The 27,933-nt window shown below is 40.2% G+C and overlaps 1 protein-coding gene across 4 annotated transcripts; it reads right to left on the bottom strand.

Annotated features, from left to right (window-relative positions):
* On the bottom strand, nt 1–26,916 carry LOC141764512 (heterogeneous nuclear ribonucleoprotein L-like). 4 transcript variants are annotated; one of them, XR_012593273.1, is made up of 14 exons: nt 26,503–26,916; nt 16,107–16,225; nt 13,576–13,813; nt 13,186–13,273; nt 10,582–10,676; nt 10,347–10,419; nt 9,057–9,116; nt 8,701–8,945; nt 8,436–8,557; nt 7,936–8,134; nt 7,424–7,481; nt 7,078–7,179; nt 4,677–4,803; nt 1–3,980 (listed from the first exon to the last, which is right to left on the bottom strand). XR_012593273.1 is itself a non-coding variant. In XM_074629807.1 (14 exons), exons 1-14 carry the CDS (start codon nt 26,767–26,769, stop codon nt 4,748–4,750), a joined length of 1,689 nt encoding a protein of 562 aa, XP_074485908.1. In that variant the 5' UTR covers nt 26,770–26,915; the 3' UTR covers nt 1–4,747. The 4 variants fall into 4 exon arrangements, 3 of the variants coding, with proteins under 3 accessions (XP_074485908.1, XP_074485905.1, XP_074485907.1); XM_074629807.1 differs by having other exon boundaries at nt 1–4,803; nt 26,503–26,515; nt 26,549–26,915; XM_074629804.1 differs by having other exon boundaries at nt 1–4,803.
* Between the last annotated feature and the right edge of the window lie 1,017 nt (nt 26,917–27,933).

The raw sequence follows: 27,933 nt of genomic DNA on the forward strand, positions 1-27,933 counted from the left end.
TTCACGAGTGGCATATTTATTGATGTGTTTTATATCATAGAACATCAAAACGTTAAAATCTCTTCAGCTTGTGTTAATCACAGACATTATTTAAGGCATTTAACTAAAAACCCATTCAAAAAACACATTGACTTCCAGGCAAGAGAACCAGAAGCGCTAAAATGCTAACACATTTACGGGTTTTTAGGACTCATTCCTGCAGCACTCTATAGTCGGACCAGTTCTCTGTCATGCTTGGGAAGGGAGGGTTGAGCAGAGGGATTCTGCTGGCTGCAATCTGCAACCTCACCACTAGTTGCCACTTAATTCTACACACTGGTCCTTTAAACAAATGAAAGCTGTGACATACAGTTACAAATAGTGTATGGCGGATCCAGGGTCAGTTTTCTGTATGAAATTATTGCCGCGGTAGCTCATCTGGTATAGCGGGCACCCCATGTACCAAGGCTAAGTCCTTACAGCAGCGGATCAGGGTTCAAATCCGACCTGTGGCCCATTTTAACAATGTCAATACTTTTTAAAAAAAAAGTATTGACATTGTTAACGTTATGATGACTACTGAGCCCCATACTATTTAACTATTATGAAAAAAAACTAAAACATGACTGGTCAAAATTGCCAAACATGTAGCGGAATTATTGTATAAATAACTACTGAGCACCTGGAAACACAGGTGTGACAGCTGGAGGTTTGACATGAAGTCTTTTTAGTCAGAGACAATCAAAGACAAATAACCAGTTAACCACTGACATACATTTAATGAACAGAGAGTGAACGTTGCAGTATGGCAGGTTAAGACAGCTGGAGGACAAACACACTGCTGTCCATAAGTACTGGTGTCCAGCTGATCCCAGAACTGTGGTTATATTCAGAGTCACAATTTAGTTTGTTTTAGTTTACCTTCACAGGTGATGTGTCATGATGTTTCACGTGGTTTTCAATACAATATGACAACAGCTCATACTGACACAATTCTTGATACCGTCAACATTCATGGGTACAGAAAACTACTTTGTGATTGGTGTCTATTAAAATCATACATGAAGACAAACTGTTCTGTTTAACGGTTCATCCACCATTAAAAATATGTGCATTAAAGGAATACTTCACCCACAAAATGACCATTTGTATATCAATCACTCACCCCGTGTTAACTTGAATTCTAATTTTTTTTCTCTCATGAACGGAGAAAAGTCTTGATTAATTGAACTAAATAGGGTCCGGGTTTAATAACAGCAAAACTATATCAAAACATCTGTTTACAAACTCTCACACAACTCGTGCAGTTTAATCCAAGTTTCATTTATTCAGTCGTATGCTCACTGCTTCCCAAACACATGCGTCTTCGCTAAAACCTTACTATTCAAAACATTTCGGACTTGCACAGATGAGTAGCGCGCCTGCACAAGCGTGACACTGTTAATGCAGAAGTGTTTTACGGTTTTAGTGGAGATGCATGTCTTTTGGAAGTAGCGAGCATACGACTGGATAAATGAGACTTAGATTAAACTGCATGAGTTGTGTGAGTTTGTAAATGGATGTTTTGATACAATTTTGCACCCATTTACTTCAATTCATCAAGACTTCTCTCAGTTTATGATTCTTTGATCACCGTGGAGGCATGAGCTATTGGTGCCTTCAAAAGAAAACTTGTGAGCTTGTGTTTACAACATAGGAAGTCGTGTACACGATATGCGCGGCGTGCAAGTGGTAAGGTAACAAGGGGTGAGTAATTGATATACAAATGGTAATTTTGTAGGTGAAGTATTCCTTTAAGATATTTTTTTATGGGGCAGTTCAACCAAAATTACACACACACAAAGTTATTTCTCCCTTCCCTCTAGTGGTATCAGTCCATGCAGACAGTTTTGGTTTTATCTGTCCAAATCTGTCTCTGAGATTTATGCCTCCATCCAAATAAAATGGAGGTTAATTAAGTTTAGTTAGCGTTGAAAAATTACATTAAAAAAATGTAATAGCTACCTGCTACTCAGGATAATTGCAGAAGTAGCATGAAATAGTATGAAAACTGTTAGTGAATTCTGTGGATGACTCAGCTAACATGGTACTATTAGCATCCAAAAACACAACATAACATGTTTAGCATGTCATTATTATTATGCATTGGAATAGGGCTGGGCAATATGATGATATATATCATCAAAAGGATATAAAAATGTCTATTGTATATATTTTTCTATCTTGTTTCTATCACGATATAAGCTATGCCTATATTTATTTGTTTATTCTCTATAATTTCACTTAAAACTGTTATGTTCATTTTGCACTCAAGTTCTTAAAATGAGAAAATACTCAAAATACTTTTGTTAAGTATTTAATTCAACCAGGAGTTTACAAAAATAGGCTTTACCATGTGGTTATTTCACATTGACTATTTATTTATTGAATTACCAGAAAACATGCGATATCGTGATATATATTGTTATCGAGATATGAAATGACCTTTATCATGAAAGAAGATTTTGGTCATACTGCCCAGCCCTACATTGAGCTCAAAATTGTATATACATGGAAGATATTGTTATTGTAAATGGCTACAGTAAGTCTGTTGATGTTTTTAACAGTTATACGGCTAAACTTGCGTCATGCTAGCTGTTTAGTCATGTGAGCCCAAAACCTTCACCATCACACATGACATTTACTGTTTGCTTTCATGGCAAACACTTGCACCGTGTTTTACGAGGAAACTTGCATGCAGCAGAACCAGATGAAAATACAACCTTTGTGGCTAACTAGTCATCAAACAGCTGCCTTCATCCACATCCAGCAGAGCAACATGATCATCACAATGGAGCAGTGTTTGTGTCCACCTGATGTGGAAGTAAGGTCACCATATCTGCTCAAATGTGAGGGGTAGAAGTAACAAAAATTAATACTGGAGATGATGAAAATGCATGTGAATTGAAAAATGGAGAGATAAATTATCAAGTGATTTGATTAATTTAATATAACTAAAACAGTCGTGATATGATGAAAACGGAGCCATGTTTCATCATTTTCATTTAATTTTCCACCCAAAATGTCAGTAAAAAAATCACGTCCAGGGACTACAGTGCAGGTGAATGTCTGCTTGAAGTCGAGAGAGCGGTTCGCTGAGTGGGCGTGTTCTTCTTCTTTTATTTTGATAGGGCGGAAGTAACAAAAAATTGCGTGCTGTAAACGATAAATGTCAGTTGGGTGAATGGTTGAGAGTTGATTATTAGAGTAACACTGCTTCAAATAAAACGTCAATCAAGTTTATCAAATCAATTTACAATTTATCACTCTATTTTTCAATTCACACACATTTTCATCACCTCCCTTATTAATTCATACATCCATTTTCATCACTTCCTTTTTCTTCAATTATTTTTTGTTACTTGCACCCTTGAGGCCACTTCCCTTAAATGATAAATGGCCATTCTGTGTTGTGAATGATGAATGTAAGATGGGGAAATAATTAAACATGGCTCTGTTTTCATCATACCACTACTGTTTTAGTCAAATTAAATTAATCAAATCACTTGATGATTTACTACTCCATTTTTCAATTCACATTCATTTTTACGGCTCCATTTTTATCAATTAATTTTTGTTACTTCCACCCCTCATACTCAAAGGGTGATGATATGTCAGATGTGGCAAAAATGGACCCAATAGATGGTTTAACTCCCATTTCTTCATTGTGTTTTAAGTTGCGGATACTGCTGACTATAACTGCAAAAACACTGGAACCACATGAGAACCCTAAACACAAAGTATTGCTACTTAAAAAATTGAAAGTTCAAACAACCAAAAATAAAAATGATTTTATCCACAAATTGGAATTAACCTGTAAACACGGGTTCAATTAATAATGTTGTGCTTTTATGTTGGTTCACGACTCGACTGATAACTATAGAGGAAACTATAAACAATGATCATATCCATCAGTTCCTCAGTAAAACAAGAATCAAGCCGATCATTCAGAAGAAGTACAGCTGTAGAGGGAACACATAAAGTCAATTTATAACAATTAAAACACACTAATCTGAACAAATGTCTTTTTTGGCCTTCCTTCCTTTTTGACTTACTTATAAATAAATAAAAATATAAGTTAAAATCAATCAATCAGACAGATAAAACTACTAATCTTTGAGCTCAGTTTCTTATAACATACATTGATTTACCATTACCTGCAAAACTAAGTTAATAAAATAACTTTAAATTCAATGAAATAAACACACAAAATAAAATATTAAAAAATAATAATATTTTTAGGATTGTCACATAAAGACATGTCGCTCTGATATCTGATTGCTTTACACTTTTTAGTGATTCCTCCCTGAGTTTTGTTCAACATCCTGTCACAACAACAAATACATCGCTGTCTAAAAAGCTGTTTTATGTGTGACAAATTCTTTTGTGGAGGATAAAGTCATTTATTGATTTGATTTCTCATGTGTGGTTTAACTGTTCTGGTGGAAGGAAAGTCTGTTCACATTTCAGCGTCAGCAGAATATTTCCTCTCAGGCTGCCGACATGTTTTAAAAGACGGTTACTCATTAAGTTCATTGCACAGTCATTAAGGTGCTTTTCTTCTTCAAAATGCCTCGTCACGACTTCGTCACTTCCTGCTCAAATAAACAAGACACAAAAAAAATCATCCATTCAAACACCTCACTGGAGAAACTCACATCTTCTGTCCATTATTTCCTCTTTTAACATTTCCTCTCTGGTTGGTCCTGGAGGACATCTTGTTTCTGGCTCACAGATGGGAGGAGGTGGAGAAGCAGAGTTTCAGGGTGAAGGGGTTGGAGCTGTCTGCAGGTCAGAGAGGGAGACGAGGCATATAAATATAAATATATAAAATACTGTTAACCCTCTGAGACCCACAATAGAGCCATTTTGGGTTTTTTTAGGGGGGTCTTTAGGGGGAGATAGCAGGTCAGCAGTAGATGTCACATAGAAGTAGTGTACATCATCTGAAAGCTGATTTGAGATGCAGCTCAGCACTGTGTGTCAAGCTCTAGTCAATTGAGAAAGTGTATAAAGGCTTAGAACATTATGATAGAAGTATATGATGGCCATCCCCATGCTCTGTTGTCTCATAAGTTGTTGCAGCAATTTTGGGGTTGATACCATTTGTTACACAGATTTGGTGTTAAATTTAACCTTTTTTTTACTGAATGAATTGATAAAAATGACCAATAATCCCTTCAAAATACCACATTAAGACACCAAGACCTCGAGGAACACCATAGAAAAAGCCATGCTGTGATTTGGTCTCAATAACTTTTGACATTTTGAGATTTCTGCAAGAATTGCATTTTTTTGGCGATTGGATGGCGAGCATTTCTGTTCTGGAAACTGCTCAGAAACCCCCTTATTGTCAATCTACCTAGGAAAGCCATCCATCCTCTGAATGCTCTAGGTCTGTAGTTTGTGGCTGTAAAGTTTCATGATGCTGTGATTATCCTAGAGGTCACCACAGGTCATTTTATACAGTGAGGCCAAGTTTTAAAAAAATGGTCTCACTACAATGAAATGGCTCCTATGGAGACTAACATCATCACACATGAATACAGTTGGGCTCATTGGATCCACAAGAGTCTCAGCTTTACAGTGATACCCAATTTATGTAATTCTAAGACTGTTTAGGGACCCTAGTATGTAGAAATATTAAAATACACCATTTTAGAATACAAATATAATACATAAAATAAAAATAACACATTTATACTGCATTCAAAAAACTGTATGTGATTATCATAAAGTGGTCATGTCTGTAAAAGGGAGAGGCGTGAGTACCCATAGAACCCATTTTCATTCATGGCCATGTCAGTTTTTCCTCGCCAAAATTTAGCCTAACTTTGGAGCGTTGATGATATCAGTAACTTCACTCTAGCTATAAAACTTTGTGAAGGTTTTCAGTCAGATATAATAAACATAATCAATCTATTTCACAAGCGAACATCATCTATTGTGCTGAACCTTCATCCCAGCAGAGAGGTTGTCAACATTTGTTGCTGTTGTTGTTTTACCAGATCTGTGTGAAGCCTGACATCAAGTGGTGAATGCCGGTAGTGACCTGCTGTTGGTGCTGGATGATGTCACCACCTGAGTCCAGCCAGCAGCAGAAGTTCATTACCATCATGACAAAATGTCCTAGAGACGCCTACTAAACTGTAGCGGGAACTACCACTGAGGCAGTTTTTAGTACTTTGCCAGGTGGTGATATTTCTGTCTGTCTGTCTGTGGACGGATTTTGTCACAACCGTGCAAGATGCAGTCAGGACACCTTACTGTCACCCGACTTTACACCCCTGGCATGATTTGGCGTCACAAAGGGGGGTAGGAAGTGGGGAAGGGGCCATTGCCCCCCCCACTCTACGCCACTGGTTTGATTTGGTGCCGCAGCTTGTAGTTGTTTTTTACTTAAAGATTATTTTTTGTCTTTTTGTCTTTATTTGATAGAGATAGTGATAGAGATACTAAAGTTCCTCAATGCAGTACTAACTCTAAAATCTAAGATAATGAAGAGTCTTTGAATGCATCATCACACCCACAGTTGATGATATTTTGGGAAATCTGCTTCTTCTCCTTTTTGACAGTGAGATGTTCAGTTGGATAGTAATCTCATGCGTTTGTGTTAAGTATAGAGCTCAGTATAGCGTCAGGATGTGGTTAGCTTATCTTAGCATAAAGACTGAAAGTAGGGCTCTGTCCAAAGTTCAAAAATACACATACCAGCACCTCTAAAGCTCATTGATTAACACGTTGTATCTTGTTTGTTTCATCTGAACACAAACAGAAATACAATAGCGACCGTTTGTGGTTTTAAAAGAAGTTACACGCTGGAACTATTTCTAGAAGAACAACAGCAATGACTGCAGAGCTTCCTGAAGTCTTGTTGTCGCAGGGAGTGCTGCACAGAAGTGCTGATAAACCGTTTGTTGTTTGTCAAGATGAGGCCGGAAGAAAAGGTACTTGGTGAACTTGGTTTGATTGATCACCATGCGCACACGGCACCTGATTGGTTATTTTCCTGTAAACAGTTCCTACTGTAATATCAGTGTGTGTCAGTTGAGTACTTACTGGGTATTCTGATCTGGTGGTGATTGAGGACGGTCAGAGCCTCCACAGCTTCAGTTTTACCGTCAAACTCCACGAGACCAGACAGAGTCTTAGAGCTGGCTGCTGGGATGGAGAGGAGGAGGAGGAGGAGGAGGAGGAGGAGGAGGAGGAGGAGGAGGAGGAAAATGATGGAAGGAAGGAAGGAGAAAAAGCAGAGGTACAGAGGAAAGGAAAATATGTCAGAGTTGAAAGATCTCATCTAAATATTTATTTCATATTTAGGATTTATCTATTAAGCATTGGTCATATTTATTCTATAGCTCCTCGTCTGCTGTGTGATTGGTTAAACTCAATCGGTTAAACTCACGTTTAGCATCGAAGACCTTGAACTTGGTGAAGTTGGGAACGTTGTGTTCAGTACAGAGCTGCAGTTGAGAGAGAGAGAGAGAGAGAGAGAGAGAGAGAGAGAGAGAGAGGAGAGAGGTCAGACTGTTTTTAGTGAAGAAAAGAGTTTCTTCTTTCAATTCTCTGCTTTTAAAGGATGATTACGGTTTATTGTGGCTCTATGGGTCGTGCTCATGTTGCACTCTCCATCTCTGTTGTAGAATTTCAGGGAAAGCCCTAAAAAAAAATCGATTTTCACCAGGGGCTGTCAAACTTAATGCGATATAATGCATTATTATTGCATTGACAGCCCTTGTTGAAATGAATGTATTCAACAAGACAAGATGCTCTTAAAGTCACTTCTCGTCACTGAAGGTGTCCCACAGAGCTCCATACTGGGCCCCATTCTCTTCTCAGTTCACACCGCTTCAGAAAGCTCTCTCAGTCATCCAACACTTCCAGCCATTAAAACACCTCATGCAGGTGTGACCTCACCTTGTGCAGCTGATGTTGGCTCAAGGTGGGCGGGGCGTTGTAGAAGTGCAGGACGGCGGCGGGCGGCTGGATGATGTTCCTGCTGCTCTGTGAGCTGCTGAAGCGGTTGTTTCTGGTCAGACTGAAGTCCTGGTAGCTGCTGCTGCTGTCGGCCAGCTCAAACACCTGACTGGGAATCACCGCCTGCTGCTTGGACACACTGGGAGGGGAAGGGGGGGCGGGAGTCGGTGGATAGATGGAGGGATAAATGAGAAAGTGGAGATGCATCGTCCATCTTTATATACAGTCTGTGGTTCTAAGGTATGCATCAACAACACTGACAAAATCAAATATTGAATATGAATCTGTCTATTTCAGTGATATATTTTATATTTCAGTGATATTTTGGCCTAATGGTTGGTGCAAAAAGAACCATTAAGATTCATCCTCTGGGGACCATTAATATCCACAGCCACTGTCATGCCATGTTGGTCATCAGTTATTGAGATATCAGGACTTACCAGACGTTGAGTTTTTTGCCAAACACCTTGATGCTGTTGAGGTGAGTCACGGCTCGGTCCACAGCGTACTCATCCCCCATCTCCACCAACGCCGTGCCGGGAACACTCTTCATGAACTTCACCTGCAAACACAACCACTCTGGTCAGGTTTCTAGAGGGATCATCTCTTCCAGATGATTGACAGACTGTGACACACAACACGGTCTTCTCCTGTTTACTGCAACGTATGACCCCATCTCTCTGTGTTAGGACGGGCAGCACACACCTTCTCAACGTTGCCGTAGAGACAGAAGAGGTTGAAGATGCGGCCGCAGTTCATTTTGGTGGGATGTAGGCCGCTCACCATGGCGACTGAGCTGGAGGCGGCGTGGCCCAGGAAGGAGGAGGAAGAGGAGGAGGAGGGGGAAGTTTTACGGAGGAGCAGCGGGTAGGAGATCATGTCCTGCACCTCCTCACTGCTCCTCCTGTACCTGCTGTTAGCAGGCAGAGGCAGCAGGGGGCAGTGTGGACCTGCAGAGACATACAATACTCTGGGATTAGACACATTGGAGGAGTGTCAGGGATCAGGATGAGACAGCTGGAAGAAAGAGGAGAGAGAACAGACAGACAGACGGACGGTACCGTAGCCGTTGGATGGATGCTCTCCTAGGATGGCCTGGCGCTGCCTCCCCTTTCCCCGCTCTGCAACACACACAAACACAGACATCTAAGCCAAATAAGAGCTGACAGGAAGGTTGTTGCTCGTAGCACTCTCTCTCACACTCTCACACTCTCACACACACACACACACACACACACACACACACACACACACACACAAACACACAGCAAAGTGTGTCTTGGTGTAATGGTCGGGGTTAGCAGAGTGTGACCCACATAAAGGCCAGAGCAGCAGGAGGTGAAAGTGAGTGCTCCCTCTCTGATGAAAATCTATTTTCAGCCTCCGCAGCAGCTTCAGCAGCTTAACCAACCACCTCCAGGCTGCAGTTTAACCTTTGAGTCTACAGACAGAGCTCACTGAGCTCCATCCCTGTTCACCTTCACACAAGGAACATCTCATCTTCAGACCTGGTATTAACATGCGTCCTGGTTGATCGGATCACAAGTGGACAGCTCTGAGTACAGGTCTGTTCACACCTGGCATTAGAATGCGTCTCCGCATGCGTCTCCAATGACCGCTTGTGATCCGATCTCACTTCCTTGCTCAATATGCAAATAAACACATAGTAAACACATGACTAACACAGCAGACGCTGTGACCTAATATTACATGAATGTCAGTAGTAATATATTACATATTTGTGAATTGGGGTACATTTTATTAATACTTTAATAACCTCCACTCCGCCGGCACTGCTGCCTTTGCCAGGCAACAGTGGGGTACAGAGTTTCAGAGAGCCAGGGATGAGAGAGAGGGGGCAGGCGAGCGAGTGGGTGTCAGCTCTGTGCAAAGTAGCAGAACAAAAAACACTGACACATCACCGACAGTATGATAATAATGCACTACACGTGCTTAGTCTGATAATCTGTAGATATGTAGCCTATAGATAAGATATATTTTAATAAAGTACAGTTGTACCAACAGAATACAGTAGAGCACAGAAGCCGTTTCCATGTCACAAGGCAGACAAGCGCTCGCGTCTGCCTGTCTCTTCACATGAGGAGCGTCAGTTGAGTAGGTGGTCCTTAATGCGGCCCAGGACACATTCGCGTACACACTGCTAAAAGAATGTGGTCATATGCGGCCCAGACCACCTCCCTGACTTACACCTTTATCATGATTATTAGCACATCGAGTTTGGTGACATCACATTATTCCCATCATTGTTACTTGCCCACCTGACCAGAGGTCTATCAGCCACAACACCTGAGAGTACCTGTGTGTGTGTGTGTGTGTGTGTGGCGTCCTACCTCGCTGCAGGAGGAAGGGTTTGGTGTAATCCCAGCTGCTGTTATCATTGCGGACGACGTTCAGTCTGTTGGGCTGCAGGGGGCGAGAGAGCACAGCACCTCTGGGTGGGTGTGTGTGCGTGGGCATAAGAGTGAGGGTGTGTATGTGTGCATGCACCTGAGTGTGTGTTTGTCAAGAGGACTGTGTGTGTGTGTTTGTGCGTGAGTATGTGTGTGTCTGTGTGTGTTTGTTTACCCGAGCGTATTCGATCTTGAGCGTGCAGCAGCCGGCGTAGATGTCGGCTCCGTTCAGAGCCAGTTTGGCCTTCTGAGCGTCCTCCACTGACTCAAATGTTAACAGGCTCGTTAAGGATGACTCACCAGGATGAGAAGCAACCAGCCAATCAGAGGAGAAGAACAACATCCACCACTGTCCTCAAGGAGGCCTCCTGTCAGCTTTAGTGAATTTTAATTTAATCTTAAATGATTTTCCTCAAGTCCAATAATCCTCCTCTGCCCTCCTGTTGTCTCCATCATGTTCTATCCATAGCAGTAAAACTGAGGTTAAAGAGGCCATTTAGCTCTGAGCTGCAGCTTCAATGGAATTAAACAGATTTTCAGTGGTGGAATCTAACTAAGTACAATTACTCAAGTACAGTGCTTAAAGCTTCAGTAGGCAAATTTTTTTGGCATCATTGTGCAAAATTCCATAATAACCTTTCAGCATATTGAAATTCAAGTGATCTGAGAGAAAACTAGACTTCTGCACCTCCTCTTGGCTCTGTTTTCAGGCTTTAGAAAATCTAGTCTGTGACGGAAGACTTTGACCAATCACAGGTCATTTCAGAGAGAGAGCGTTCCTATTGTCTGTGCTCCGGTCATGTGAGCAGTGCTTGGTATTCCCAAAGAGATCATGACTGCCGGGTCACTAACTTTCTCATTTTACAGCTAAACAGTGCACTACAAGATGATTTTGAAAACATTTGAGGAGAGAAATAAACATTACAGTAACAGAATATTGATTCATATTTGATCAGCGCTGCCTAGTTTGACCGTTTGGTCGACGTTCACGAGTGACTGACAGCAGACAGCAGCTGGACAGCAGACTCCAGGTCTGCTCTCATTGGTTGTTTTCCTCCGGTCTGTGAAATCTTCTAGATGCCATTGGGAGCACCGGAGGACACAGAGGAACATGCTTTTATCAGGTTACCTGTCTCATGCACTACTGTCAGGATATAGCGACCGTTTTATAAAAAAAACTTGTTTTAATCATATTTGCTCCAATTCTACCCACTGTAGCTTTAAATACAATTTTGGGATGCTTGTACATTCCTTGAGTATTTCCATTTAATGTTACTTTATACCTCTACTTCACTTCACTTTCTTTCTTGAGGCTGAGGGTTGTGCAATAGTGTCATGGTGTTCTTCTGATTCTTATCTTTTATTTATTCTGTTTTTAGACAGCTCTTATGCAATATGAGTATGTGCAATATATGTCGTTTGTGGTTTACATTGTTTGTGTTTCTCTGTCTTAGGCAGCTGATGGTGTGCAGCACTGAGTCCAAAACAGATTTTCCCAAGGGGACAATAAAGTGTATCGTATCGTATCGTATCGTATCGTATCGTTTCGTATCGTACTACATCTCAGAGGGAATTATTGTACTTTTTACTCCACTACATTTATTTGATAAATTTAGTTACTTTGCAGATTTTGATTATTCATACAAAATATTATCTTCCAATAAAATATGATGTATTATCATAGATTATACTATAGTATACGTATAAAGTAGTTAAAATTAGCTCCACCTTTACCAGCTGCAACATTAAAGCGACAAACTCATTAATGCATCAGTAGGTATAATCCAATAATATAATCTAAATTATTCTGAAAAAGGCCATTTTGTATAATGAGTAGTTTTCCTTTTGGTACTTTAAAGGATAACTGTAACCCTATTTTCCCATGATTTTCTGTCGAACTGACTAATAGCGTCCACTAAATTGGTTCAGTATGGAGGGAGAGTGCTGTAGACAACAGCTGCTCACAGCTGCAATATGTTGCTATTGGGGCAAGCTGGCACCGTCATTAACGTCCAATAAAAGTGCTTGTTTTTGCCATTACAGGCTCTGATTGTTATTATAAGTTTCTGACATTATAGAGAGAGTCTCGCTGGAGGAGAAGTCTCGTGCTGAAATCTGGCGAGGTGACATGTTGCTGAAGACAACGGTGGAATAGTGGAATCCATGGTGGAAACGTGAGTGCTAGCCGGGCAGAGTTTGTTGTGTTGGAGTACAGAAAGTGTAGCTTAGTGTTATCTAAAAGATTTACAATATCATGGCTGAATATTTAGATGATTTCCACAATGTGGATGAGGTCTTTGAATTCGATGGCCACCCGTATTTATTTGAGACAGAGTATATGGATATTCAGATTTCACAAAGAGATGAAAAACGTTTTATTTCTCAGTAGGGTCCTTTCCATAATGTTGTCAGATACTTATAATAACAATCTGAGTCTGTCAGTGGCAAAAACAAACACTTTTAGTGGACGTAACGTTGCACTGACGCTGCTCACTTGCCCTCGCAGCTCGTTTCCCGGCTGCTGGTTTCAGAAATTGTTGACCCCATTAGTCACTCAGACACACAAACATGGGAAAATAGGGTCCAGGTTGAAAAATACCGATGTTACCCTTTAAGTATATTCTGATGCTAATACCTATGTACCTTTACTTAAGTATGATTTTAAATGCAGGACTTTTACTCGTAACAGAGTATTTTTACACTGTGGTGATCGGAGTAGTGTCTCCCCTGATGTGGGAAATACTTTAAACACACATACAGCCACACACCCTGTCAGGATATTCCACCATGGCCTGGATGCCGTTGCGTTTGAAGATGACGATACGCAGGACGTTAACGACGGGGTTACAGACGGTGTACAGAACATCCTGAGAGAGAGAGAGAGAGAGAGAGAGAGAGAGAGAGAGAGAGATCATGACTGGCAGAGATCACACAACAAGAATAACCAAGTTCTTTTTTTTTTAACATGAAATGTGTGATGGTGGTGGAAGTTGGAGGTCTTTCTCAGAGGATGTGGTAGATGTGGTTTTGTGAGACATTAATAAGTTTTAAGTAGAGATAATTCAAGCGTAGGCTAAATAAAGGTCTGGTGAAGGAGGTTCAGCTGAGGAAGTTTCTGCTCCAAAACAGGTAAAGGAAGTCATGCTAGAGGAGGTTCTGCTGGACTTACGGTGGTGATGGGGTACAGCGGGTTCTGGATGGACAGCAGCAGAACCTTGTTTCCGCTGGTGGGGTCGTCTGCGTTGGTCGGTCGGGTGATTCTCTGGCTGGTGGAGAAGTTGAAGAAGGCCTGCTGCTCCGCGATGCAGACCGCCTCACTGTTTCCACATGACACGCAGCGCTCGGCGCTCTCCACGCTGTCGAACTCCACCAGAGCCTGACGCTTAAACGGCATCATCATCACGTAACTGCCGACAGAGCAGACAGGTGTGGGGCTTCACTCAGAGACTCAGGACAAAAGGATGTTTGTCTTTGTGTAGGATCATGCTTCAGGTTAAAGCTGCTGTCTTGTTTTGTATAAAAGAGCTCTTTAGAAAGTAAGTTTAAGAAGCTTTGCATTAATGCAATAAACATGAGGATGTTTTGATGGAAGTTTTGCAAGATTCCTTGAGGGGTTTGATATTGTTCACTGTTTTGAAAACACAAATGGGACTGTTGATGAATTATTATACACGGTCAAAAAACTAGGGCTGTCCTTGACCAAAGAAATTCGTCTAACTAACATTCGTATGATTTTGTCGACTTATTGATTAGTTGATTTAATCGACAGATCTGTAAAACTGTTTCTCCACAAAGACTCACACAAAATAACCACTTTAAATGTGCTCATAAGTTTCTTAAAAATAAGTAATCAGCTTGAAAAAAGAATTAAAAAAATGACTAATCGACTAAAGAAATCTTAGTTGATTAAGACCAAAACGACCGATTGGTCAACGAATCGACTAAGAGAGGGCAGGCCTGCGAAACAGTTGACCATTGACCATCAGAAGTTATCAAAATGAAACAAGGACGGATTACAAACTGAAATTTATTTCAATATCAACTGACATTTTTTAAATAAAGTTATGTTTCATCAAATTACCACAAACTAACTGATAGCAGGCGGTAACCTCCGGTTCTGAAACATGAAGCCAATGCTGAAGTGCCTTAAACTTGCATGTTTTCTAATAGCCAGCAGGGGGCGACTCCTCTGGTTTCAAAAAGAAGTCTGATTGTATAGAAGTCTATGAGAAAATGACCCTACTTCTCACTTGATTTATTACCTCAGTAAACATTGTAAACATGAGTTTATGGTCTCAATCACTAGTCTCAAGTCTTCTTCAATACAGCATGATGTTCATTTAGTAAATTATGGTACCATTTAGATTCAAATAGACCATAAAGCAGGGTATGCTTTAGGGCATGGCTACCTTGTGGTTGACAGGTCACTACCACAGCCTTGTCCTGTCTGGGAGTTGTCCGTGTTTTCGTCTTACAACTTTAACCCTTTCACAGTGTGTTTTCAGTTCCTCAAAGTCAATTATAACATTTTGGTCACCTAAAAACGTCTTATTCGGCGTTCGGTTGTACTTAGCTCCACACTCTCATGTAGGGATGCACCGATACTGGATCAGTTATCGGGCACAATGGGGCCGATCTATTCTTTTCAATTCTATGTTTATATACTATATACATAATATACTGGAATCTTAATTCCTGTTTAGGTTTTGAGCAACTTGATGCTGCATTAAAAAGGTTTACACTTGAATTGTAATTCCTGTTAATTTTGAAGATTTTTGTATTATTTTAATAATAAATAACAATTCAGTAAATGGATATCTATGTATTTATTTGTTAGGAAAATAATGTTTAAGTCAAGCCTGATTTTTCCTTACACATGAAAGTCTGATCCAGTCACTTCCACACAGTGAGGCATACAGCTTATTAATTAAACACTGGTATCGGATCGGTACTCGGTATCGGCCAATACCCAAAGCCCAGGTATCGCTATTAGTATCGGGACTAAAAAAGTCGGATCAGTGTATCCCTACTCTTGTTTCACTTCTGGTTCCAAAAAACCTTACAGGAAACTGCGGCCTTTTCAAAATAAAAATGGGAAGTTTTTATATAATCCTCTTCACTCTGCCTCATTCATTGCTGTGTGCATAACTTGGTTATTATTATTACTTTGAAAGTCCTTTCAGCTGTTTTAATGATCTGTTCAACACAACAAATACGTGCGATCTTCGCTGTAACACACACACACACACACACACACACACACACACACACACACACACACACACACACACACACACACACACACACACACACAGATAGATTCTTATGATAGCAGCAGAGGAAGTGGTGCTGAGATGCAGTAAAACCTGATTATCTGCAGGGAGAGCAGTAGAGGCTGCTGGGATGCTTGCTGAGGTAGTTGTCTGTAAATCAGGTTGTTCTGATGGACAGCAGAACCACATCAGACTGCACCTCAGTAACCGACAGCTACGCTGCAAAATGCTGTAAATTATTCAACGCAGCAGCCATTTTCTGTGTGTGAGCAGCCAGACCTGCTCTCCACTCAGTCAGTAATCAATACTGCAGAGTGTCTGTTATTCAAGTCTCAAAAATGTCAGTAATCTTTGGACAGTGTGTGACAGAACATTCAAAGGAATACGTGCACTTCTGTTAGTCGGTATTTTAAAGGTAAAATGTTACCAGATGTTGCCAAACTTGTCGAGCGCCTCCACCAGATCAGCCTCCACCACGGCGTCACAGAGCCCTCGGACGTGGACGACCGGGGACGGGGGGATGCGGTGACTGTCCTCCACACCGTCCTGCAGAGACAAGAGCACTGAATCTCTGAGACAATAAAGACAATCTAAATGATAAAACATTATATGAAAAGTCTGTTTCGATTGAAGCTCTATAAACTAAATCACTGATCAGCTTTCTGACTATTAATAATAATAATAATAATGATGATTGTTGTTTATGGGTAAATGTGATGACAATGACAGCTGCTCCGTGTTGTTGTCGCTGATGTGACTCAGCTGCTGAAACAGCACTAAAACATGCGTACTTCAACCGCCCTTTAAGTACAGTACATAATGCTATATATATATATACAGTATATATATTTATATATACTGTATATATATATATATATACAGTACATATATATATATATATATATATATATATATACATCCTTATAGTCAGTGTATCAACGTTACATACAGTAACTTAGATGGCGGTCGGCATGCTCCCAGTTTGGAGAAGCAGACAGTACTACAGTACTATGATAGTACTATATGAAGCTGAGAATACTTGTGAACTTTAACTACTGATACTTTAATGACATGAAGCTGTGACTACTTCTGTACTTTTACTGCATGAAGCTGAGAATACTTTTGTACTTTTACTGCTGATACTTTAACTACATGAAGCTGATAATAATTAAGTACTTATATTACTGATACTTTAACTACATTAAGCTGATACTACTTGTGTACTTTTACTGCTGATACTTTAACTACATGTAGCTGGGAATACTTCTCTACGTTTACTGCTGATACTTTAACTACATTAAGCTGATACTACTTGTGTACTTTTACTACTGATACTTTTACTATATGAGGCTGATAATACTTGTGTACATTTACTGCTGATACTTTAACTACATGTAGCTGGGAATACTTCTCTACGTTTACTGCCGATACTTTAACTACATGGAGCTCATAATACTTGTGTACTTTTACTGCTGATATTTAACTATATGAAGCTGAAAATACTAGTGTACTTTTTTAACATTTTGAATGCAGGACTTTTACTTGCATTACAGTACTTTTACATGGTGTTATTGGTACTTTTACCTCAGTAAAGGATCTGAATACTTCTTTCTGTGACTATTTGTTCCGCTATTATCTGTAACTCGATGCCTCAGGAGTATTTCTAGGTCGATGGCAGAGAAAGTGACGTTGGTTTAGAACGTTAATAGAATGAAATAAAACTTTATTGACTGTCATGTGTTGTTGCAGGAGGGACTGTAGGTGTGTCTGTGCAGAGAGCTCAGATAGACATCAGTGAGGTGTGGGTGAGATAAAATCTTGACGGTTACAGTTGGAAAATCTTCTCAAGGCGACAAAGACGATAAGAATATGTTTTCGGTGTCTCTCAGGAAGCGCTGCAGGTTTTGCAGCCTGACCTTTCTTTCTGCAGCAGGTACAAACACTTTACACCAACGGCGGCAGGAAACACGCTCTGATTGAGGCAGTTTGGGGTGTTGACCTCTCTAGATGACCTGATCTGACTCACAGCATCAGTTCAACACTTTGTCTCTTTTGGATCTAGTATTCAGCTCAGACAGTCTGGTTGGGTATATCTTAGTCGACTCACGTATACACTGTTTCCTTTCGGTTTTAGACATCCTCACACTAAACTATGGGTAACAGGAACCTCCAAAAATATGGTGTTTAAATATACATTTCCTACTTTCAAATGGAAGTTCTGTTTTCCTAAATGATGAATACATTGTTATTATTAATGTTGCAGTATCAGATGACAAAGGTGGCGTCTTGGCTGCCCACGTTTATAAAAACTTCAGCGACTCATTACGATGTCATGAACGATACATATAGTGTTCATACAGACACTTCCTGTCAAGATGTTGAACACACATTTGGAACCAAATCACACAAACTGAACAGAACTTCAACCATGATAACTGGGTTTAGATCTTACAATCAGGGTTGTCTTATATTTGGGCCAATATGGTCATTAAATGAGACACAAACATTATTTCCACTGCTTCCATATCTGTTAATATCTGGTGTGTTCGCTCATTATGCATATATATGCATATAAATACCTCAACTGTGGGGGTTTCTTTTTTAAAATAAGATGAAATTATTATTACATTTTTTACTCAATATTTTATTTGTTTGTTTCATTATTTTTTTAGGGCTGTCAAACACGATAATGCTTTACCGCAAATTTGTTTTAATGCCACTAATTTCTTTTAAAGCATTAATGCAACTTGCGATTTTTAGGTTGTATCAGGCTCAACCTAAGTGAAGATACTGGCATCATATGAAACTACAATACCTAATGAATCCAATGCTACCAACCATGTCATTCTAGCTTGTCGGAAAGGAGCCTGAATAACGCTCCAAACTTACCCTAAATTTGGCGAGGGGGTCCCTTGACCTCTGACCTCAACATATGTGAATGAAAATGTGTTCTATGGGTACCCACGAGTCTCCCCTTTACAGACATGCCCACTTTATGATAATCACATGCAGTTTTAGACAAAAACTTCGGCATTTTTTTTAATGCAGAATTCTAAAATTCACTATTCTAAAAATGGTGTATTTTAATATTTCTGCATACTGAGGTCCCTAGACAGTCTTGGAATTACATAAATTGGGTATCACTGTAAAAGTGAGACTCTTGTGGATCCAATGAACCCAATTGTATTCATGTGTGATGATGTTAGTCTCCATAGTAGCCATTTAATTTTAGTCAGACCATTCTTTTTTTAAACTTGACCTTTATTTATTTACTTTAATTGTATTTATTAATTTAATATTTTCTTTCTTTGTTTGTGTGTGATTTATTTAAATATTATTTATGTATTTAATATTTTCTTTTATTATAGGTTAGATTTATTATTAGTAATATATTATATAATGTATGTTATCACTATTTTACTTGCATATATATTTAAGTTGATGTATCATTGTTATGTTTATAATTAACCTTTTTTTCTACAAGTACATTTGCGTGTATCTGTACACATATGTGTATTTTTCCTTTTCCTTTCTTTTAAATCTATTTTTCATGCACAGATGGATGCACTGCAAATGAAGCATCTTCCAATAAAACACATCTTTACAAAAAAAGCAACACAAACAAAAATCATTAGACGGCCGTAGTACACAAAAGAGAAGTGGTTATACAGTACGTGCTATTAAATCACAGCTTTTCTGGAGAGTCGACACAGTGGGGTATCCTGACACGTTGACTGTAGAGGTGTGGGGTGTTTGCATTAACTGACTCAGATCTCAGCCAATCACAGTAAACTATGGCTGCCGCTTGGTCGTCCAATTTTTGTCTTTTTGGCTGCGTGAGTATTTTCTGGCTGCAGTGACAGACTGAGATAGTGGCGAGCGAGTGTTAACCTCAAACTTCAGCTCTCAGCATGTCCCTTCCGGTATATATTTTTACAGACTGCGGTCTGTTCAGACGAGTGCACATTCGACTGCACCTACGCCGGCCCCTGTTACTATAGCAACGCCAAGCAGGAGGCAGGTGGTTGAAGCATGCACGACGTTGAAATGGAGGAGAAAGTGTTACAGACGCACTCATGAGTCAACGACGAAACAATACAGAGACAGAGATGGGTTTTTTTTAGTTCGCGTTGGTGCGAATGATGCAATTTGGTTACCGTGGTAACCTCAAAGTTATCTTTGTGACAACATTAAGTTGAGAACTTCCTCCTCCTCTCGTTTCTACTCTGCAGGAGTACAGAGGAAGTGCAGCTCACACGGCCCGGTCGCCATGGTGACTGAGCCTCAGCTTTATTTTGGTGAATGCGTGTGTCTGTATTTAGTATGTGTGTGTGTGTGTGAGACTGAGGCTGAGCGTTCACTGACATGTTGCTTCGTTCCTGTCAGGCCGCTGTATCATTACAGCTCTGTCTGACTCTCCTCCCCCATCTTCATACCTCTTGCTGCCTTCATCTTCACCACCTCCTCTTCTTCCTCCGTGACGCCTCACTGCCCGCTGAGCTAACAAGCTTTTAGCGCGGCTAACGAGGCAGGATGATACATCATTTATAAAGTGTGTGTGTGTGAGCGAGCAGAGATCTGACAGTCTGACAGTTCGTCCCTGTGCAGCTCCTGTAAACACACTAAGCTCTGTGATGTCTGAACGAGGTTTAACACACTGTGTGTTTTATGGAAAACGAGTCACTCAACTCAGACTGAAACAACACAAACAGTCTAGGGTGTGTTCACATCAGGGACCCGGGCCCAGATCCGAGCCCACTTGACCGCCCAAAGTCTAGTTTGTTTTCATTAGTGTGAACGCTCCGTACCGTACTCGGGCACGGTCGGTCGATCCGTACTCGAGTCCACCTGGGGCGTTTTCATAGTAGGTACGATTTATCTGTACCGTGCCCGTGTGCGATTGCCCCCTTCTCCACTCCCTCGCCAATCGGCTTTCATTAGTAAAGTTGTTGCGAGTGCACTTGCGTCATCATCCACGTGTTTGTTTATGATGAAATCAGCTGTTCTGTGGCGGAGCATCGTACAACACTTCATTCAAACTAAATAAAACTCACCAAAACCGTCTTCGTTAGTCTTTCCAACTATCACCTACTCTGGTTTGGTTGAAATAAACTCTTATTTCACAGAGTTTGATGTGAAAATATGCCGACTTTACATGTTGTCTCTCTGCTTGCTGTGCAGCTGAGCGGCTCTCGTTTTTCGGAGGCAGACCAGCTAAATAAAATAACAAACATCGCCCAACCCCATTGCGTACTATTGTTAAAAATTTTAAGGAACCTCTAATCTGCCTTCCAGCTCTATCACCCAAGGCCGTGAAGTTCAGAGGATGAGATCGGCGCAAGCTGTGCGCATATACAGATATAAATATGTCACAGTTTGACCAGAGACCGGCGTCGTTGAAAAAAGCCTGCCCTTTAAAAACTACTCGCTGAGTGCTAACGTTATTCGCTTTTAATAGCAGTCCATTTCCGTGTTTTGGTACAGTTGGCTTTCACACCTGATGCTATCCGTACCCAAGTACACATGAACCGTACTCAAGACCACCTTTTCAAGTGGACTCGAGTATGGATTGACAAACCGTGCCCGAGTACGGTATGGAGCGTTCACACTAATCAATCGAACTGGACTTTGTGGTCAAGCGTACTCAGATCCGGGCCCAGGTCCCGGATGTGAAAGCACCCTTGAAAAGGTGGTCTTGAGTACGGGTCATGTGTACTCGGGTACGATGGACTAACGTGTGTAACGTTAGCAGTCAGCGAGTAGTTGTGAAAGGACAGGCTTTTTTCAAAGCCGTCGATCTCCTCTGAAATCTGTATTAGTGCACAGCGCTGATCTCATTCTCTGAACTGCACGGCCATGATTGATAATGCAGGAAAGCAGGCAAGAGGGTCCTTAAAATATAAATAGTAGGCGATGGGGTCGGGCGATGTTTGTTATTTTATTTTGCTAATTTAATGGTCTGCCTTCAAAGAACGAGAGTTCAGCTCAGCTGCTCAGCCGGCAGAAAGAAAGAGAGACAGCGAGGGGGAAACGACGTGTAGAGTCGGCATATTTTCACATCAAACTCGGTGAAATAAGAGGTTTGTATTTCGATCAAAACAGAGTTGGTGATAGTTGGAAATACTAACAGTTTTATTTTGTTTCTGTCAAGTTTGAATGAAGTGTTTTACGATGCTCCGCCACAGAACAGCTGATCTCAACATGTGATCTTGCAACGTGCGGTCAAGCCAGCCGTCATTCTCATCTCCGTGGTCAAATCGGCCGACGCTACAACTGTAGAGCACCCATATACTGACATTTATGTTAAATGCATTCAAACAGCCCCGATGGAGCTGACCGTGGATGTATAAAGAGAACGGAGCTGATGGGAGAGCTATCGACAGACTTGGTGAAGTTAGCGGAAGTATACATGTGTGACTATGTCCGGTTTTCCAAATAAGGTGTTAACAAAGGGATGTGTATATACAAAATACATATATGGAAATGAGATTGATTGAATTATATTCACCAGAATTATAAAACAGTACATGTCATTTATAAATTAAAAAAGGAAATACCACTAATTTGTGAGGGAAATGATTTTTTTTGTTCTTTGATTTTTGGGTTGCTGGAAACAATTTTAATAAATGATTCCTGACAATGACTGATATATTTGACTTCAGGACATCTCTGACTACATACATGCTGAAAATCAAAATTTTTTACTGTATCAATTTAGATATTTTCCAAAGTAAAAGTCCCTAGAAGTGTATGGTTCAACTCTTCCATGGTCTAACATTAAAGAAGTAAAAAAAAATTGCAATAAATCGTATTATCGAATCACAATACTTGTTGAATCGCAATACAAATCGGCACCAAAGTATCATGATGGTATCGAATCGAGAGATAGGCTCATCGTCCCAGCCCTATCAATGACCAACATGGATGAACTGGAGGATGGATGATTTATCAGGCAAAATGTTTCAGTGTTATGTTTAGTCCAGCCACCAGAATAAAGGAAGGAAACTCGTTCATTTCAGATTTTCAATTTCATTTAATTTCATGATTTTGTACTCGTTTTCCGAATCAGCCGCTCCATTTACTGAAGGACTCTGTTCTCGGGTCAGTTTTACACCTCGACTGGTGATTTCTGTTTGATCCTCACCCTCTACTATAACCATAAAAACCTTGAGATCAAAGGTGCTTTGATGTCGGCTGAAGTCTGCAGAGAGATGAATATAATCCACTGCAGCACGGCAGGTGATTCAGTCCCTGCTTACAGGACATGCACATCACCAGGAGGTAAAATAACTCTGAGCTGGGTTTGATCTGAATGCTCTGACTGGTGTGTAGAAACACATGAATTGAACTTTAATTGGTGGTTTGATTAATTAAATTTTTTATCTTGTTGTGTCCTGTTTGAGAGCACTTAGCTCCAACAGAGAGGAGACTAATTAAAAAAACAGGAGCTGCGAGATTAAATAATTAAAATGTAAAGTGTTGAAATGTGGATTGTGTGTCAGTCTGTCGGCAGGAAGTGGTCTGTCCACAAACAGCTTGAAACTGCCCTCAACCTCTGCTGGTCTGTTTGGTGTCTCGGGTCGATGGGAAAAACATTGTTGTCCGTTTCCCATAATGCTCTCTGCCTGCAGAGCGCTGACTGATCTATTGAAGACAGAGGAAGCTGCAGCTAGCGGGCTGTTTGATCACACTTCAGTCGACTCTCTTACGTCCTTCAGTGTGTTAAAATAAAAACACACACATGCAGACATCTCACAGTGCAGCAGTATGTTAATGCGGCACAGTTGCACTAAAAGGTTTGAGAATGACACAGCAAGTAATTTCACGTGAAATAAGAATGCCATTCTTGCTTTTGGCGTGTCATTTGTACGATATGTAGTCTGTAGTGTCCGTAATGGAAACGCATTAACGCTCAGAGCTAGTGAATAAAAAGTGAGAAAGACTCCTTATGGCGGGCGGGAGGGGGGAGGTCGATGGGTTCAAAAAACACAAAACTTCAACCAGGAGACCGGTGTTCGTGTCCCAAAGTGTTATTGATTTATTTGTTTGTGACATGTTTTTTAGTGACGTTTGTGACATGTTCTTCTGTTACGTTGTTTACGTACGTATTTTATAGGGCTGTCAAAGTTAACGTGATAATAACGCCTTAATGCAAATTCGTTTTAAAGCCACAAATTTCTGACTTTCTCTCTGACATTAACGCAACTCTTAATTTTTAGGTTGTAGCGGACTAAAGGTTTTAAAGCTAGAGAGAAGATACTGGCATCACATGAAACTAGAAAACCTAAAGAATCCATTGGTCTCCCCTTTACAGACATGCTCACTTTATGATAATCACATGCAGTTTTGGGCAAGTCATAGTCAAGTCAGCACACTGACACACTGACAGCTGTTGTTGCCTGTTGGGCTTGAGTTTGCCATCTTATGATTTGAGCATATTTTTTATGCTAAATGCAGTACCTGTGAGGGTTTCTGGACAATATTTGTCATTGTTTTGTGTTGTTGTGACATACATTTGCATAAAGCAGCACATTTGTCCACTACCATGTTGACAAGGGTATTAAATACTTGACAAATGTCCCTTTAAGGTACAATTTGAACAGAAAATAAAAGAAAGTTTGATTAATTTGCAATTAATCGCGATTAATTATGGACAATCATGTGATTAACGGCGATTAAATATTTCAATTGATTGACAGCCCTATACAAAATACATACAATCTCTTACAGAACCGCTAAAGGACCACACGCCCTAAATAGAAATTAGACCTGTAGAATCATCTGGCGTACTCTGAACCCTCTGAAAGAGCCAAACAACCTTCATGACATTTAACAAGAACAGAAAGCCTGTTAAAGTTTCTTGGGACTCGTAGAACCTCCAAAAGGAGGAGAAGAGGAGGAGAACCTCTTGGATTTTTTGAAAGTGGATCCCTGTTTCTCTGTCTCCATACTGCAGGGTTCACTGTGATCTAACCTGAACACTAACAAGGTTAGAGACTCACTCAGAATACCACAGGCCTATTTCTCAAGGGGGACAGATGGCCTCACTTCCTGCTGAGTGCAGCCACGTCCTGTAACCAGAGCCAGAACCTCACAGAGAAGCCACACTGTCCCACCGAGCAGAGGATCAGAGCCGGACACCAACAGTAAATAAGCAGACACGGATTACGTTTTCAGACGTTTTTAGAAAGATAATACTAGAAAAAAAAAATGCAAATATCTGTGAGCCACATAAAGAGTCCTCAAAGAAGCTTATTAAAGACTTTTCTACAACAGTGTGACTCATGCGGCTCACCAAACTTTACTGGAGCACCACGATGATGAAAATGGTGTTGTACGGGTAAATAGACACTGGGCTGGTGTTGGATCATTTGAGATGATTCAATAAATGACAGTTAGGCCTATAAAGTACACATGGAAAGAAGTGAATGTAGCCTCCACGTCTGAATTGGTCACGGGGTCCCAACGTCAGGCCGTTGTCGAGACTTGCGCTGTCGTCATGGTCTGGGTCTCATTCACATGAACGGAGGAAGGGAAATAACTCTGGATTCAGCTATTAGTGCGTATTTTTGGGCCCAATGACATCACGTGACGGACAAGGTAGTTGAGTACTGCCGTTTGGCATTCTTCCTGGGGGCTTGGGATTTATAAAGAGAACGGAGCTAGCTACGGACTTGGAGAAGTTAGCGGAAGTATACACATGGTACACAAAATAAGGTGTTAACAACTGTACATACAAAATACACATATGGAAATAAGATTGATTGGATTATATTCACCAGTAGTTTAAACCATTACATGTCCCTTATAAATTAAAAAGAAAATACCACTAATTTGTGAAGGAAATGTATTTATTCTTTGATTTTTGGGTTGCTGGGGGAAAATAATTAATAAATAATGCCTGACAATGACTGATATATTTGACTTCACGACATCTTTGACTACATACATGCTGAAAATCAAACATTTTAATTAATGAATTTAAATAATTTTCAAAGTAAAAGTCCTTAGAAGTGTATGATTTATCTTAAAAAGTTTAAATCATAATATTGAATCGCAATACTTAAAAATCTTAATGCTTATCCCCAAGTATGGTGATAGTATGGTATGGGGAGATAGGTGTATTGTCCCAGCACCAGAACTTGTGAAGACCCTCTCAATCCAGATACTGTATCTGACAGAGAACTGGTTCAGATGTAGGCTACAAGTTATCATTTATTATTTCACTGCTGCATGAAGTTTATGGACCTGTGTATGATGATAATGACTCTTTACTGTCAGTGGGTTTATTCTGCAAACTTAGACCTCTATGTCATTTATTCTACAGTGAAGTTATTTATTTAAATAAAGATCTTTAAATAACCTACTGAGAACATATGCAGAGGACTTTTTTACTGTTGGTTTTCATTCATTTATTTAAATGTTTAAGAGTAGATATATGTCATATATGACCATCTAGCCTCATTCAATGCCAAACACAAACCCATTATCCACATCACACACACACACACACACACACACACACACACACACACACACACACACATTCTTCAACCTGCTTTTATCCCCTTGCATTGTCTTAGTTTTGTTTTGTTTTGTTTTTGTACTTTGTTATTTGTTTCTTCCTCTGTATAATATATTTTGGTCTTTTTTTATATATGTCCCTGCACATGTCTTCACTTGTTTTGTAATCACTTTATAACACAATAAAAAAAAATGAAAAAAAAATATTTAAATGTGTTTTAGTGGAAACTATACGACACAAACATAATGTATATTGTAACCAGATTTTAACATCAGGATTGAGAGAAACGGTAGCTCACCTTCCCTCCGCTACTCCGGCTCCTGCTCTCTGTGCCACCGCCGCTGCTCCGGCTCCGGCTCTCTGTGCCACCGCCGCTACTCCGGCTCCGGCTCTCTGTGCCACCGCTCCCCGCTGCTGCCTCCTCCTCCTCCTCCTCGGCGGAGTCCTCCTCCCCGTCCTCCAGCTCCTCTCCGCCGGCCTCCTCTTCTGTCCGGAGCCGCTTGGCTGCCCGGTGGTATCCTCCTCCTCCTCCTTCTCCTCCTTCTCTGTCTTCTCGCTCCTCCATGCCAGACGAGACGGTGAATTCAAGTATGCAGGTGTTTGGTAAACCGGAGGTAGAGATGGAGTCAACCTGCCAGCACTGAACCCTCTCTGCGTCTCTCTGCAAAAACAGAAACACAAACACAGACGTCTCACTCCGCCACAGATTTCAGGAGCTGACGCGCTCACGTTCAGCCTCATTATAACCATATAAGGAATGGGTATGTGACGTCACCAACAGCAAGTCCGACATTTTTGGAGGATAAGAGTGCCATCAGCCGGCTGTTCACTGCTACTTGCACCAAATCAAAGTTTAGGGCACCAAAAGGTCTAGGGCAGGGGTCAGTAACCTTTACTATCAAAAGAGCCATTTTAGGCAAAACAACAAACAAAATAAATCTGTATGGAGCTGCAAAATATTTGAGCATTGTGATGAAGGTAACACAGTTTATAGTCTAAGTATATAGTATATAAGTCTAAGGGAGTGAGGGCCCAAGTGCAAATGTACTACGGAGTATAAGGGCCACATTGAGGGGGGGAAAATAGGAGATTTTGAGAATAAAGTCAGAATATTACGAGAAAAAAAGTAGAAACATTACAAGAATAAAGTCATAACTTTACGAGAATAAAATCAGAACTTAACGAGAAAACAAAACGTAATATTACGAGAATAAAGTCATATTTTTCGGAGAAAAGAAGTTGTAATATTAAGAGAATAAAGTCATATTTTTCTAAGAAACAAAAGTCGTAACATTACAAGAATAAAGTCATAACTTTACGAAGAAAAAAGAAAATAACACGTAAAATTACTACTTTATAATATTATGACTTTATTTTCATAATACTACGACTTTTTTCTCATAATTCTATGACTTTATTCTCGTGATATTATGACTTTATTCTCGTGAATGTTTACATTTAAATCTGTGTAAAGGGTCTAAATATTGTATATTTGTGACATCACAATTGGACAGAAATCCTGACAACTTGTTTCAAATGCAGAGTTTCTGAATACGGGCTGTGTGTATTTCCCTGTGGATTGAGTGTTTCGATACTTTCACAGTTTTTATATAGGACTTAAGCCTGTTTTATAATAAAAAAAACATGAAAATCTCACTTTTTTATAATATGGGACCTTTAAGTAAAGCACTTTCAAATTGTACTTAAGTACAGTAGGCTTTTAGAGTAG

This window comes from Sebastes fasciatus, chromosome 3 (genome assembly GCF_043250625.1).
Source record: "Sebastes fasciatus isolate fSebFas1 chromosome 3, fSebFas1.pri, whole genome shotgun sequence".
NCBI lineage: Eukaryota > Metazoa > Chordata > Actinopteri > Perciformes > Sebastidae > Sebastes > Sebastes fasciatus.

Excerpts from the sequence above, each read along its gene's own strand:
- LOC141764512 (XM_074629804.1), bottom strand. The coding sequence starts at position 26,769 with ATGGAGGAGCGAGAAGACAGAGAAGGAGGAGAAGGAGGAGGAGGAGGA. Across the intron at positions 13,814-16,106 it reads GACAAGTTTGGCAACATCTG|TTACGTGATGATGATGCCGT; the intron begins GTAACATTTTAC and ends CTCTGTCGGCAG. Across the intron at positions 4,804-7,077 it reads CCACCAGATCAGAATACCCA|ACAGCTCCAACCCCTTCACC; the intron begins GTAAGTACTCAA and ends TCTGACCTGCAG.